Source organism: Malus sylvestris, chromosome 8, assembly GCF_916048215.2.
Source record: "Malus sylvestris chromosome 8, drMalSylv7.2, whole genome shotgun sequence".
Classification (NCBI taxonomy): Eukaryota; Viridiplantae; Streptophyta; class Magnoliopsida; order Rosales; family Rosaceae; genus Malus; species Malus sylvestris.
This window is the reverse complement of record NC_062267.1, coordinates 20,208,325-20,223,125: the sequence shown is the minus strand read 5'-3', so window position 1 is coordinate 20,223,125 and position 14,801 is coordinate 20,208,325. Positions and strand designations below refer to the sequence as shown.

The following is a 14,801-nucleotide window of genomic DNA, read 5'->3' as shown; positions in this document are numbered from 1 at the left end:
TATATAGCGAGCTAGCAAATATTGTAAGTATAAAAAATATGTAGTAATTAATGAAAGAAATTTACACACACCATAATCATTTATATATAATGAATTAGTATAATATTTTACATTTTATACATTGCATGGTAATATACATGAATGACTTAGCAAGATCTAAAATATCAATGATATCGAAAATATCGGTAGTCCAAAAACACGGAAATTTCGATGGAAATATAAGAATATTATGGATATTTTAGACTATGGAAAAGACGAGATTAAGAAAATTTAAGAAACTATTTAACTACATGAAACATAAAAACTTAGAAAAAATTATTAAGGAAATCCGAGATTAACATCACACATGCATGCTAATTAAAACTTAGCTTAAGAGAAGAAAATAAACTACTAAACAAGACTAGTCATGATCATAAACTCTATGTTTTCACTTCACCCTAGATATTGCAACCAAATCAGAAGTGCTAATTAGAGTACTCAAGCTAGGGAGAGTGAAAACACAGGTCATCCCATCTACTCTCTCCTCACACTCTACCATCACATCTCTCACTTCTCACCCTATCAATAATCTACAAAGGGCAACCCTACACGTGTCCCCACCGAAGTGACTTTGGGCTGCTGCAGAACACCGTCACATGGAGGTTCCACCACCGCAGGCAAATACTCCTCCGAGTGGCACCTAAACACTTTACTCTCAAAGTTCTTCTTCAGTGCTTCGAGCCCCTACAACACGTCAAAACCAAAATGATCAAAGCTCAATAACATCAGTCGATTTCAAACCAGCAAATAAAACATTCGAAACTATATATAAATAAAAAACCGGTCCAGTAAAAGAGTAGAACGTCAACCTGAACCTTAGCGCAAGTGATTTCACATGTTTTCTTGTTGCTGCGGACCTTCCATTGTTCATTGTGAAACTTCTTGTAAAATCTCTTTGCAGCAGTAAAACTGGTGAAATTAACAAAGGCATAGCCCAGATTGGCAGTCCTCTTGTGGTTCCAAAATTGCCTACAGGGATAAAAGGACACAGATTAGCAATTTTTTTACAATTTAATTAATTAAAACACAGTTTTTGAACATTTTAAACTTACATAAAATGACAGTTACTGAACATTTTAAACTTACTTAAAATCCATTGGAAGATAAACAAAATCGAACTCAGATTTCGTGGTAACACCTTCGGTGCAAGCCTGTAGGTTCTCATCACGGCAGTGATTTCTCAGGACGGTCAGCAAATCACACCTCCTGCACAGTATATATATTATTGACTTTTCTGTATGACCAGATTTACAAAATAAAAAAATAAAAAAACAGTATATAAACTTATATCTCTGTTTCATGTTCCCCCAGAAAAAAACTTGCGTCTTGCGTCTTGTTTCTAACACAAAAGGATTCAAGGATAGGAAGACAAAACAGTTACTTCCTTCTTACAAGCTATGATAAAGTAAAAAGAACCGAACCTTAACGTTAAATCCGAACACTAAAGTTACTGCTTGTACGGAAAATAACCAAAGAAAAATAAAACCAAAACCAAGAACAGTAATTTGACCAACCAAAAAACCAGGAACATAAAGAGTTTTTACTGAAATTGGTTTGGGATGTTTTTTATCATGATCGTGGTAGGACCGGAGCTAATTTCCAGATCAGGACTTGCAGGAAACGGAATTACACAACCACCGCCACTGCCACCGCCATCATCACAGCCGCGCACAGTATCTTTCTTTATCTGCCGATACGACGCTGTATACCTCTTCCCAGCCGGCAGATCTTTCTTGGGCACCCAGGCGAGAACCCTAGGAGCACCCACTACATGGTTCTCATCTTCAAGCTTCTTCAAAGGGTTTCTGGACCTTGGTGCAGCAAAATTCCTCTTACTCTCAACACTCTTTCTCGGCACCCTTTTTGTAGTTGGGTTGGGTTGGACCAAGTTCAGTTGGCAAAAAAAGGATCTGGGCTGATGAACGATTCGATATGCGCATACAGGCCAAGCAGGAAGATAAGGCGTCTGAAAACGGTTCAAGAAAAAAGGCTGAGCCTTAGGATTTAGAGCTTTCGAACCCATTGAAAAACTGAGAAGAGAGGAACGAGATTTTTTCGGATTTGAGTGAGCTGAAAATGAAGGAAGAGGAGGGTTGTATATAAAGTAGAAGTGAACTGATGAATTCAACGGTGGGGATTGAAGAAGAGATTAGGGTTTTGTTTTAACATATCTGGATATGGGATCTCCGAAATGATGAAAATTGAACCTCACGTATACTAGTCATGGCTCATGCATTAAATGTTCTCGGCCAATGCAATAATACAAGACAAATCTCATTTGGCATTGGCGGCGTAACATTGAGACAGAGATATCAGACAGACAGAGGGACGAGAGAGCCCTCTGAGACAGAGATATCAGACAGACAGAGGGACGAGAGAGCCCTCTGAGACAGAGATATCAGAGAGCCAGAGGCCCAGAGGGAAGAGAGAGCCAGAGAGGGAGACAGAGAGACAGAGAGGGACTTTCTTGATTTTGTGCTTGCAGAGGGTTGCTTTTTCTGTGCATTAGACTAAAGCACCGAGAAGGTAAAATGTTTGAAAATAATAAGAGTAATTATCATTTTATTATTTTAAATATTATAGTGAAATTTGCGTTTTAGAATGGCAACGGTTCAATTTAAAGACGAAAATATTATATTTATCTTCATAATCATAAAAATTAATCATATCTATAACTGTAAATTAACTATTAGATGTTATTCATAATCATATTCATCGGATAACGAATTTGTCATCAGTTAACGGTTATATTCATCTTCGTTAATATTAAAAATATATTCGTTTAATTGATGTATTACAATATAATAGATACTAATTTCGTCATTATAATATAATGAATATTAGGGGTGCAACTTGGGTTGGGCCAATCCGAACCCATCCATATCCAATCCGACTTTAAACCCGAACAAGCGGATTTTTTTATAGTTATAACTAGCTCGAACCCAACCCAATTTCAACTTGTTCATTGATTGGGTTGAGTTGGGTTTAACATTTGTCTGTCCATCCCCAATCCAACCTAACCCGACTAACCAAACCCAATTTAACCAGATTCTCCTTAAAGGAATATTAACTTTAATAGTAGAATCCTTATAGTAGAATCCCTAAATTTGAAGTTTTTATAGTTTTATGTGATAATTTGATTAGGTACACACTTTTTTACTTATGTTAACCTTTTTTTAATTAATTAAATGCATGAAAATTAAAGAAATTAAAAGCAAAATCTTCAATCAGGATTGTGGGTCCCGTTTTTTACTAAAAGTGCACATTTTGTTGTTTATGTTCACCATTTTTTAATTAACTAAAAGTTATAATCAAGATTGTGGGCATGTTTTCCACTTAAGGTTGTTCTTATACAATTCCTATATGTGAGGACAAACATTATGTATTCGGTGAGTCTCTATACTTTAGGGACTTACTTTCCGATCCATTGGAGATTCATTTTGTCCCTATATTTGTTTTATACCCATTTTATACGGTGGTTGTCTATATTTAGGGACTACACTGGAGATGCTCTTAGTACTACGGTTTAGTGTCAAAGGAGAATTTAATTCATATTATTGCTAGCCTATTGTAAGGCTTAACACACTCCCTCATCATTTTAGTATAGATAATATTATTTGTTAAGGAAAAAAAAAACTAAATTATGTATGGAAACTAAATATATAGAACCATTGGAACTGAGTTCAATTTTGTGTGTAAAATTAAGAGCATCTTCAATATAAGGACTCAGATTTGAAGCCTAAACTCTTATATTCAGTCTAAAAAGGGTAGTGGATTTATGTATTTTGGTTTTCTTTTCCAATGTAAAGACTTAAATTATAAAGTCGTCTACAGTAGACCCAAAAAAATGAGTGTAATACCAATATATTAAACTCATATAGGAATTACACTTCTATAGTTCTGAAAATTTGAGTGATATACCAATATATCAAACTCATGAGTGTGGTACTAATAAATTGAACTCACAATAGTGTAACAATAGTGTTATAGAAATCAACTCAGGATATTTGATTCCTATATGTAATAATCACACTCACTTGCACCGCTGTGGAAGGCCTTGGACTCATTTTGAGTTTTAAGATTTAAGGTTTTGCAGTGGAAGAGAAAACAATGGACTCAATACTCAAATCCTAATTTTTTTAATAAATTTTTTTCTTGTTAGCATGGCTCCACTAACAACCCATCTCATATTGAAACTCAAATTTGGATATCACTTTGCCTCGAAACCAAATCTCATGTGCATCTGAGATACTTTACCTTATATTTGAACTCAAATATGAATTTTGAGTCATTGGAGATGCTCTCAAGTAACAAGAATGGGTTCACTAAAACTCAGCATTACTTATAAATTAGATCTCAGTTCCTTAGAACACCAGTTCCTACAAAGTCAGTCCATTAAAAACTCAGCTCCTACATGTTTCTTGTAGTTTATAGGTCTCATCATGTCAAATATATGGAAAAGAAAGCAGAATTGTTATTAGAATATAACTACATATCCCTTGATTATTTTCTTTGACAAATAATATTGGAATTACATTTGTTGGTCACCTCTCCAATAGAGGTTTAGAGACTTGCGTTTTATTTATACAAGTGAGACTCAAATGTATTAATTAAGTGGTGTGCAAAGTGGTTAGAATTAAATCTAAACGGTATATCTTTATTTTTCACTAAAAAAGAGTGCGTAATAACTATTTTGAAGTTTACATAATAATTCTATAATAAATATAAAAACGGGCTAATTCTTTTCACAAACCCTTTCTCATCTCATTGTCACCTTTCTAGTTGTAACCGTTATAAACAATTCAAGTAAAATTAGCGGTCACAATTAATAAAGAATGTGCACGAAATATAACATAGTACGTTGAAATTACTATCCTATAAAAATGGGGCTTAGATGATATAGTTAAAGTCAATTTCGGTTTGATGGAAAAGCACACCCATGTGTTCATTATAAAAGTGAGCCATTATAAGTAAAATAAAGGCATGTAATTATAAACTATTTGATGGGGTAACAATAATTTCTTAAATATAGTGTAGTAATCGGGATGATTAGGGCATTTCCAACAAAGAGATGTAAATTTGAGATGTAAAAATTATATTTACATTTTTGGAAATGTAATATGAGTTTCACTTTAATGATAGAGAAATTTTTTCAGTATGTTGAGAACATACTCTAATACACCAAGTGTTATAATACAAATAGTTGAAATTTTTTTTTATTAGGTATTCAACAATTTATATTAGGACACTTAGTGTGCCAGATCGTATTCCTGGCACATTGAAAATTTTCTTCCAATAAAAAGATGAAATTTGCAACTCATTTATTTTTATCTCTATTTGACTAGCAGAACCCACCTTCTAAAAATATATAATAAAAAAAGAGATAGAAATATACATTTTTATTTACAAATTCCATTGAAAATCGATAATTTACAATTCGTCGTAGCTTTTCAGCCAAGATAAAAAAATGTAAAATATTCTTTTAAATAAAATCTCAATTTATTTATGTAGTAAAAGAATATTACAAATGATTATATACCTTTCTTTTTTGGTTAAACGATTTATTTGTTAGATTAGGTGTTAGATTAGTGAGCCAACAGAGATTTAAACTCACACTGTGATGCAAAGGAAACACTTATTTTCATCACTGTGATAGAGAGTCACTTGCATAAATAATTATATATCGGTTATCCCAAATCTTCAGAATATGGTTAACCGACCAAAAAACTTGTCATGTATGAGTCCCTATAGTTATATCTTGAACAGTTCTCAATCGTTTTCTTTAATATGCATGAATTCATCTCACATCGCCCCATCGTGTATACTACTTGTAGTATCCTACTGGGGTAAGGGAGGGGTTGACGGAAAAACTGATCAGGCAAATTAAAGGGTGTACGTATATATTTGTGTTTTTTAACAAACGATATTATTTATACTAAGGAGGAGGGGGTCTTAGCCTTATAATTAGCTAGTAATTATATAGTTTAAATTTGCATTTGACAAGAATTAAACCTAAAATCTCTTATTTGTAAGCAAATAGAAATACTACGTAGTACTAAGTGACTGTGTTGTTTGTTATGACCAAGTCTATTACTTTAGGGCATACGATCGATCGTTATTTAAAACTGCATCAACCACTTTCTCAATGATTGGGAAACAAAGTTGGTAAAGTAATTCCTATGGCCTTCGTCGGGTTAAATTGTAAATGAACATATTTGGGAAAAATTGGTAGGAAAATTGCGACTCTGGATTTATTTCGCCCACCTCTTTTAAAAGTCTTGTTTAATTAATTGTTCCATTTTCCTCTTTTAGATCTTAATGTTTTTTTTCCTGTTACAGGCAACTAATCAAAAGGAAACTAATGATAAGGGTTTGAAAACTTTGAATATTAACAAAAAAATCATGTACTAACTTTATTTAATGGTTAGGACAAAACCCAATACTAAACCAGCCCAATTAAAATGACCTAAGCAATGGATTTTCTATTTTGCCCCTGACTACAAGTTAATGTCCGTTTACCATCCATAACCTCAAATCTCCTTCAATCTTGGCAATTCCGATTCCAACTCTGAACCAGAAAAAGCAATAGATTCAAAATCCAAATCCAAATCGTTCAATCCCAACGGGACGAATAAGATAATTTTCAAGAAAGATTGAATAATCCATATTATTTGATACCTTCTTGATGAATTTGTGGGTGGGGTCTTGGAGTCCAAGACAGAGCATCTCCTGTGTTTAAAATCTCTCTCCGCTGTATCGTCGACCACCCGACTTGCAATTAGAAGGCTCTCTTCGTCCCAATTGGCCACCGCGACCATGGATTTGAATCTGGAGTTGAATATAATAGCATTGTCGATGGTGCCTCTGATTTCGACTTCAACTGGGTTTGATTCTCTTTGCTGGTTTTTATCGAACTCTGTTGTGGCTCTTCTTTCCTCGCCAGTTTTCGTTTTCCGTTTTCAAAAAATACATAACGTATTAAATATCTTTTGTAAATTCGCAGGATGAATAAGTCTAGCAAGCTTGGAGGCGAGACCTACACAAAACGTGGCAACATTTGTTCAATGATGTTGCTAGTTAATTGACACGTTTTCATGCATGTGTCGATTTCCTTAGATGATTATGCTGGCATGTTGTTAACACAAATACCTTCACAAGCCTAGTCATTTACCCTACATTTATCGACATATTTACTTGGCTGCTAAGTACTTGGCTACTAAGCCTTAGTAGGTTTGTAGCCGACCTCCACATCTATAAATAGCGATCACCACTTCTCAAATTTTCATGTCTCTTCCTACCCGTCAGTCACAATGCAGGCATATGTTGTAGTAGTTGCATACATAATATTAGTATTATATCTATATAGAGATATTAAAAAACAAAAGAAAAGAGTGCAAATGTACACGGCGTTAGTTGTGATCAATTTTGTAGAGCTTGGAACTTAGATTGGAACAAAAAGTTAGGCTCTAGCTTCGGCGTTATTTCTGAAACTAATACTACACTATTTCTTAAACTGATCATTGAACACGAGATTGTCACTTTCTTAAATTGTACACTAGTATTATCACTATTGTTAAAACTGAACACATGTATTATACTATTTCTAAAATTAAACATTGACTATTTCTGAAAAATGAACACTAGTACTACACTATTTCTTAAATTGATTAATTCTGAAATTGAATATGGATATTATTTCTGAAACTGAACGCGGTTCCTATTTTTGAAATTGACACGAGTACTACACTATTTCTTAAACCGACTATTTATGAAACTAAATAGGGTACTATTTCTAAAACTGAACTCGATTACTATTTCTGAAACTGAACACAGTATTACACTATTTTGTAAATTGACTATTTCTGAAACTAAACATGGATTGGTGTGCGCCTTGCACGCTCATAAGCTTGTGGTTCCTAATTTCCTAATGGGTATTGTAACAGGAGATGGAATCATGGTAATGAGATACACTCAAATGCTTGATAAGCTTCCTCTTCTCTTTCCCATCATGTATATCCTTCCTGGTAGTATCACAGTTCAATTTAAGAAATAGTCAATATTTAATTTAAGAAATAGTCAAAATTCAGTTTACGAAATAGTCAATATTCAATTTATGAAATAGTGATAGTACCAGTGTTCAATTTAAGAAATAATGATAATACATGTGTTCAATTCTAGAAATAGTGGGTGTTCTGTTTAAAAAATAGTCAGTGTTCAGTTTAAGAAATAGTCGGTTCAGTTTAAGAAATAGTCAATGTTTAGTTTAGGAAATAGTCAGTATTCTGTTTAAGAAATAGTGATAGTACAAGTGTTCAGTTTAAGAAATAATGATAATACTCGTGTTCAGTTATAGAAATAGGCAGTGTTCAGTTTAAGTAATAATCAGTGTTTAATTTAAGAAATAGTGATAGTACTAGTGTTCAATTTAAGAAATAGTCGAATCAATTTATGAAATAGTCGATTTAGTTTACGAAATAGTTATTGTTCAGTTTACGAAATGGTCAGTATTCAGTTTAAGAAATAGTGATAGTATCAGTGTTCAGTTTAAGAAATAATGATAATACTCGTGTTCAGTTATAGAAATAGTCAGCGTTCAGTTTAAGAAATAATCAGTGTTTAATTTAAGAAATAGTGATAGTACTAGTGTTCACTTTAAGAAATAGTAGGTTCAGTTTAAGAAATAGTTGGTTCAGTTTACGAAATAGTCAATGTTCAGTTTACGAAATAGTTAATATTCAGTTTACGAAATAGTTAGTATTCAGTTTAAGAAATAGTGATAGTACAAGTGTTCAGTTTAAGAAATAATGATAATGCTCGTGTTCAGTTATAGAAATAGTCAGTGTTCAATTTAAGAAATAATCAGTGTTTAATTTAAGAAATAGTGATAGTACTAGTGTTCAATTTAAGAAATAGTCGATTCAGTTTACGAAATAGTCGATTCAATTTACGAAATAGTCAATGTTCAGTTTACGAAATAGTCAGTATTCAGTTTAAGAAATAGTGATAGTACCAATGTTCAGTTTAAGAAATAATGATAATACTCGTGTTCGGTTATAGAAATAGTCAGCGTTCAGTTTAAGAAATAATCAGTGTTTAATTTAAGAAATAGTGATTGTACTAGTGTTCACTTTAAGAAATAGTCGGTTCAATTTAAGAAATAGTCAATGTTAAGTTTACGAAATAATTAATATTCAGTTTACGAAATAGTTAGTATTCAGTTTAAGAAATAGTGATAGTACAACTGTTCAGTTTAAGAAATAATGATAATAATCGTGTTCAGTTATAGAAATAGTCAATGAAAGGTTGAAAAATCAGGTGACACAAAAATAAAAGGATTTTATATTACCGATGAACACAAGAATTTTGAGCCGTTAAATCTTTCATATTGATTCATTGCTTTGGATATGGTCTTTCCCAACTTTGATTTCTAGTAGATTTATTATTTCACCTTTTTCTTTTTCTGTCTTTGTGGGAAGTGGGGAACATTTGATCAGATTCTATGCGGAATATCATGCAAAATCAAAAGGCAGAAGACAAAACAAAAGTGTTATTTCTAAATTCATAAAGCAAAAAGAGAAGAAAGTCTAAGAAACTTCTTGAAGGGAATGGGCCCCCCTAGAGGTTGACGACGCACGTGAACCCATTTTTAACACTTGCCTCAATCCTGGTTCTTCCAAGTACAACTCCATCTAATATCTACCGTTGCTTCTAACTGATGATCAATTACACACCCTCTGATTAGCCATGTGGCACTACTTTAGCCACGACGTTTCCTTATGACCAATATCCGACGGCTCTGATTTAACCTCGCTAGCGTTCGGTTGCTAAAGCCGCAAGTCGGTTTCATCGTTCTCTACGTTGTCGCCACCGGCCTCTCTCGCGCGCTTGGCCCCAATCATCACCCTGAAAAGCTTCGGACTCGCCTCTTCCTCCTCTTCGTTCTCCCTCTTTCTGGAGAAACGTTTCTTGGGCATCAAATCGAGCGGTTTTAGCTACGGGAAACCGCTCTCCGATTGGGCGCAAGCGTAATTCGATACCATGGTGAAGATGTTGTTGCAGAGGGACTTTACCTCCGCCAGCTCCTTGATGAGCTACATGTTCTCTTTCCTTAGCCTCTCGTTCTCATCCATAATCTCCGACGATGCTCTGATCGGCGACGAACTCGAAGACATCACCTACTCGTCACCGGAGTTCGACGGGGAGATCATCGGTTTTGCCGTTGGAAACGCCCAAACCGACGCCACATGCGGCGGCGGAGGGTTAATTTTTCGACGTTGTATTTTGTAGAGAAGTCGCTTCTCGCCTCTCCGAAAGCTATCGTTCAAGAATTCCCATCGGTCCGACACAACTTATTTCTAGGTTCATAGCTTTGTTTCTCCAATTTGGACTCTGCAAATATATATCTTGAATTGTTTTAGTTTTTCGTCTTCAAATGCAGTTTTTGGGTTGAGGAATTCCGGATTTGATGTGTAGATTATTGTTTGAAAACTTGAATCGAAGTTGAAATTGGTTTGAGAACTTGAGGTTTCGAGCAATGGAGGTTTCGGTTTTTTAGTGCGGTTTGAAGGGGTAGGTATGCCGATCGTAATGGCGTTGGATGGAGGAGTGATTTTGGGATTGTAACCGTTAGTTTGGCTAACGAGCCTGTGATAGGCTCCGTTAGGGGCAATTTTGGAATATTAATTGTTATCCGGTTTGGGCTTTTTTTTGAGCCCGTGTGTTTTAGTTTTTGTAGGGCCTAAAAGATAAGTTTTGTGTCCTTATGATTAAAATTTAAGCCTTTTTTATCAAATAATAGTTTATGGTGGTTTTTCATTAAATAAAAGTTAGCCCAAGCCCTTTTCGTTAACGCTCCCTTATTATAACTATTATATTATTGTCAAACTGCATCTTCAATTCTCCCATGCATGAGTTAAATGAGAATCGAGATTATGAGAAGATAAGAGAGGTGGAAACCTAGAGGAATTCAACGTGGTACTATGCCTAAACCGTATGCTAGCCTCTAAATAAAAAATGTCATACCAAATTACTAAATATCTACATATCACATTGCCACTCAAGTAATATCTATATATTGTCATTAAATTAGTATCTACATACCCTAAACCCTATTATCCAAAGAACAATGTAATCATTATCAAAGCGTACAAGATGCGATCATGAGTATTGGCATAATTTTTTCACATTTTTTGCACTTGTAAATTAATTATTATGAATTTTCAACTCCACCTAAAAACATTGTTGACGAGAGTTTTGAGTCTTAAAAATCTAAGCGACAATGTACCCATCATCAAAATGTAGATGACACCATCACGAGCGTTTGCATATTTGTTTCACATTTTTCACAATTAAAAATTAATTATTATGAATTTTTTATTTAATTTGATATTTCCTACAAAATACAAAAATACAAAAATACATTGAAAAAATTTGAATAAACAATATTATTTCTGCTAAGATGATGGAGGAATGTGCTAAGACTCATTATAGACTGACAATAATGTTGAGATTGCATGTTATTCCTAATGGTATTGTCACGCTAATGTCAACCTTTCGTCACATAAATTAGAAGTTAGACCCATAGATAGATTATTGCCCGATTGAGAAATTGGGCTCGGCATGGAGCCTAATGCCTCATATTTGGCACACCGTCTAGAGCATCAGATATAACTAATAATACAAAACTGGTTATTTGGTGTCCTTACCGGATAAATAGTCACCTACTTAATAATGCGGTCAGCCTTTTTTAATACAGTTGACACCCGCTAGTTAATACACTCCAAAAACTCGGTACTAATTAGTCGGGGTTAGAAACGCACTGAGGTTCTTTCTTCTTTGCGCATCTACTCTTCTGGCGAATCAATTCATCTTCTTCTTTCTCTGTCCCAAAGATCTTTTATCTTCTCTCTCTCTTGCTTCCTCCCTCCTCTCCACGTTTCCTTCCCTAGTCGTCAATATATATTCAGCAATATTTCTCGTCAACACTTTTACAGTTTCAATCCCGGTGTACCGATGACTGTAGGAAAAAATAAAATAGAAAAACTCAGATTTATTCTTCTACGATGTTGCTGCAACAAATTAAAGTCCAAGTTCACTACTCAAATTCATCAAAAGCTTCATTAATATAAACAATTTCATGGGTTTTGCATCTTTGTAAATTGGGGAGCCTAAACCCCAGCTCGCACCCACGCTTTAGATCACCACCGACAAAAAATAACATTATACTAAACAAATTTCATATGAAGGTGAGGATTCTGAACAATTTCAACGAAAATGAGCAGTAAATTAGGAAAACAAAGGTAAATCTCGGAGAAATCCATGACGATAATCTTATGGCACTGATGCAGCCACTGGCCCTCCTCTTTCAATTTTTTTTATTTTATGTTTTCTTTTAATTTTTTAAATAGTCAGTTTTTTAATCCAATACATCATTAAACGTGCGATTAATTTAATCAGTACTATCTGATGAATATTTATCATATCCGAATGAAATAGCCAGTATAGTCCGAACTGCTAAATGAGATCAGGAGGGTTTAATGTGGGATGGAAGGGTATTGGGTGGCCTATTCCGGAAAGAGATCCTCTTCAAATCTCTTCCAACGATTAAAATTATTATAACTTTTAAAAGAGGCCTTTGTTTTTAGCTGTTAGATGAAATTTTAAAGGCTTGAATCACTTGTTCGTGAGTTTTGGTGGAAGAGATTCAGAGATATCTCTTTCTTATCTCCTAGGGGATTTATAAAGAAGGAAAACTAATAAAAATGGTTTGAAAACTTTGAGTTTTAATGATAAAGATAAAGTAAAATGTAAAATGAATAGTAGTAAGATTGATTTTTTAGTGTAAAAATATAATTTTTCGTTAAAGTAAACAGTATTAAAAACTTTTCATTAAAGTTCTCTTTGAGGATTAGAGGTTATCTCTTTCGATTTTTTTGCTTAAAGCATCTCTTTCAAGTTTTCAATCAAATCTAATTAAATATTAAAAAATAAAAGAGAAATCAAATCAATCATCCCTTATCAATATCTCACTGCAGATTTTCATTACAGGAACACTTGGAAGTGATTTCTATCACTTTCCAATCATACCCCATCTGATTTCAGAATTTATGATTTTTTTTATAGTTGGCCTTTTTGCGTACGAAAGTTTATAACATAAATTACGTACAAATGTTGCGCAAACTCCTAAGACCATATTGTACTGAAGAATGATCAGATGATTCGTTTTAATCTTATAACTATTCAAGAAATTAATATTTTATTAAACTATGTCAAGTCATATTTATTACCATCTCCAACCGAGAGGCTAGAGGACCATAGGCCAAACTTAGCATTGTAACAAAAAATCATCTCTAACCAAGAAATTCAAAGGGTCATAGGACCAAACATAATTTATTATTTTAATTTAAATACTACAACAACTTAAATTTAAAGTTTAGAATCATCATCATCCGCCATTGTATGATTATAGTCGGAGGTAAATAACAACTATCGGGCCATAACTTTCCTCTTTTTCCTATTAAAAGAGGCCTAACTCATTGGAGTGTAATCAAAAGTGTTTCTTTGCATATTCCTATCATCTATCTTTTCTTGTATTTGTTTGCCACGTTCTTCATGCCTACGGTTCCTTTCTTCCACGACAATGACATTTTGCTCCGCCATTAATCGCAAAGAGGCCGTCATTTCTTGTTGAAAGGCGATATCATCCTTTGCCTTGCCATTTTCCTTCAATTTTCGAACCTTATTTTGTCCCATAACCCTAGGTATGGAACCTTCACCCGCATACGGATTTTCTACCATTGTTTCTTGAATGGTAGGAGATCCATCTTCATCCCCATCTACAGCTGAGGATGCAGTTCCGAACACCCGCATAGGACCTACTCTATGTTGAGGTGGATCTTCAAATAACACTCACTCTTTACAAATTTCCCAACAACCGTGATGCTGAAAGGGTTTCAAGTTGTCCTCCATATACAATTCCTCCGCTTGGTGTACCTAGAAAATATAATAACAAAAATTAAAGAAAATTAATTTATGAAATTAAATGTAATATAATTAAATATTTAAAATAAATTGTGAAAATACTTACTTTGTCGTAGTAATTGGTGCCGCTTTAATGTCTACTTGCAGCCGTTAACAGTGTTTGATGACATTTATTCAAACTTGAATGAAGATGTTTCTTCCATCTTGAAGAACAACTCTCATGCTTTTGGGTATTCGGTGGAGTGTTGCCTTCATAGAACACATAGTATTTTTTGGACGTACGAGTCCAAACACCTTCACTTGTTTGAGAACTCTCCCTCACACTATCTTCCAAGACCCATCTATAAGCCCTGTAAAGAACTTCATCTTCTTTTCGGATCCAAGCTCTACCTTTCATTGTAGATGTGGCCATTTGAAAATTATTGAAAAAATTGAAGGAAGATTATTGGAAGAGGTAAGAAAATAGAATGTGAAGAATTGAAATAGAATGAAGTGAGATAGTATGAAATTGTGAAAATTATGAGAGAAATGGTTTAGGAATGGCTTAGGTATTTATAGGGAAAAAATAGGAATTTTTAAAATTTTTTGTTTTAAAAATTTGGTAGAAAAAAATTATCAAATCCAATGGCTATCTAACGTTAGCTAGCTGTTGGTTTCAAAAATTTGGGCTAGTCGATTGGCTTGATTCCTATTTTTGGCTTAGTAGGGCCCACGTGCCCTTCGCCCTACCCCTTGGTTGAAGACGCTTTTTGTGTCATTTCGGGCTATTTTCAACCATTTTG

The 14,801-nt window shown here is 34.0% G+C and overlaps 1 protein-coding gene and 1 pseudogene across 2 annotated transcripts; both read right to left on the bottom strand.

Moving 5' to 3' along the window:
• Positions 1 to 354: 354 nt before the first annotated feature.
• LOC126631540 (protein terminal ear1-like) lies at positions 355 to 2,467 on the bottom strand. Of its 2 annotated transcripts, none has more exons than XM_050301656.1 (4): positions 1,584 to 2,467; positions 1,126 to 1,245; positions 849 to 1,008; positions 355 to 723 (listed from the first exon to the last, which is right to left on the bottom strand). In XM_050301656.1, the coding sequence occupies exons 1-4, from the start codon at positions 2,060 to 2,062 to the stop codon at positions 562 to 564; spliced, it is 921 nt and encodes a 306-aa protein (XP_050157613.1). In that variant the 5' UTR covers positions 2,063 to 2,467; the 3' UTR covers positions 355 to 561. The 2 variants fall into 2 exon arrangements, with proteins under 2 accessions (XP_050157613.1, XP_050157614.1); XM_050301657.1 differs by having other exon boundaries at positions 855 to 1,008.
• Positions 2,468 to 9,400: 6,933 nt separating this feature from the next.
• On the bottom strand, positions 9,401 to 13,908 carry LOC126631424 (heat stress transcription factor B-2a-like; annotated as a pseudogene).
• Between the last annotated feature and the right edge of the window lie 893 nt (positions 13,909 to 14,801).

Bases quoted from the DNA above. Each gene is read 5' to 3' on its own strand.
- LOC126631540 (XM_050301656.1), bottom strand. From the start codon at position 2,062: ATGGGTTCGAAAGCTCTAAATCCTAAGGCTCAGCCTTTTTTCTTGAAC. The intron at 1,246-1,583 runs GTAAAAACTCTT...TATACTGTGCAG, and splicing joins AACATCCCAAACCAATTTCA to GAGGTGTGATTTGCTGACCG. The intron at 1,009-1,125 runs GTAAGTTTAAAA...TTATCCCTGTAG, and splicing joins TATCTTCCAATGGATTTTAA to GCAATTTTGGAACCACAAGA.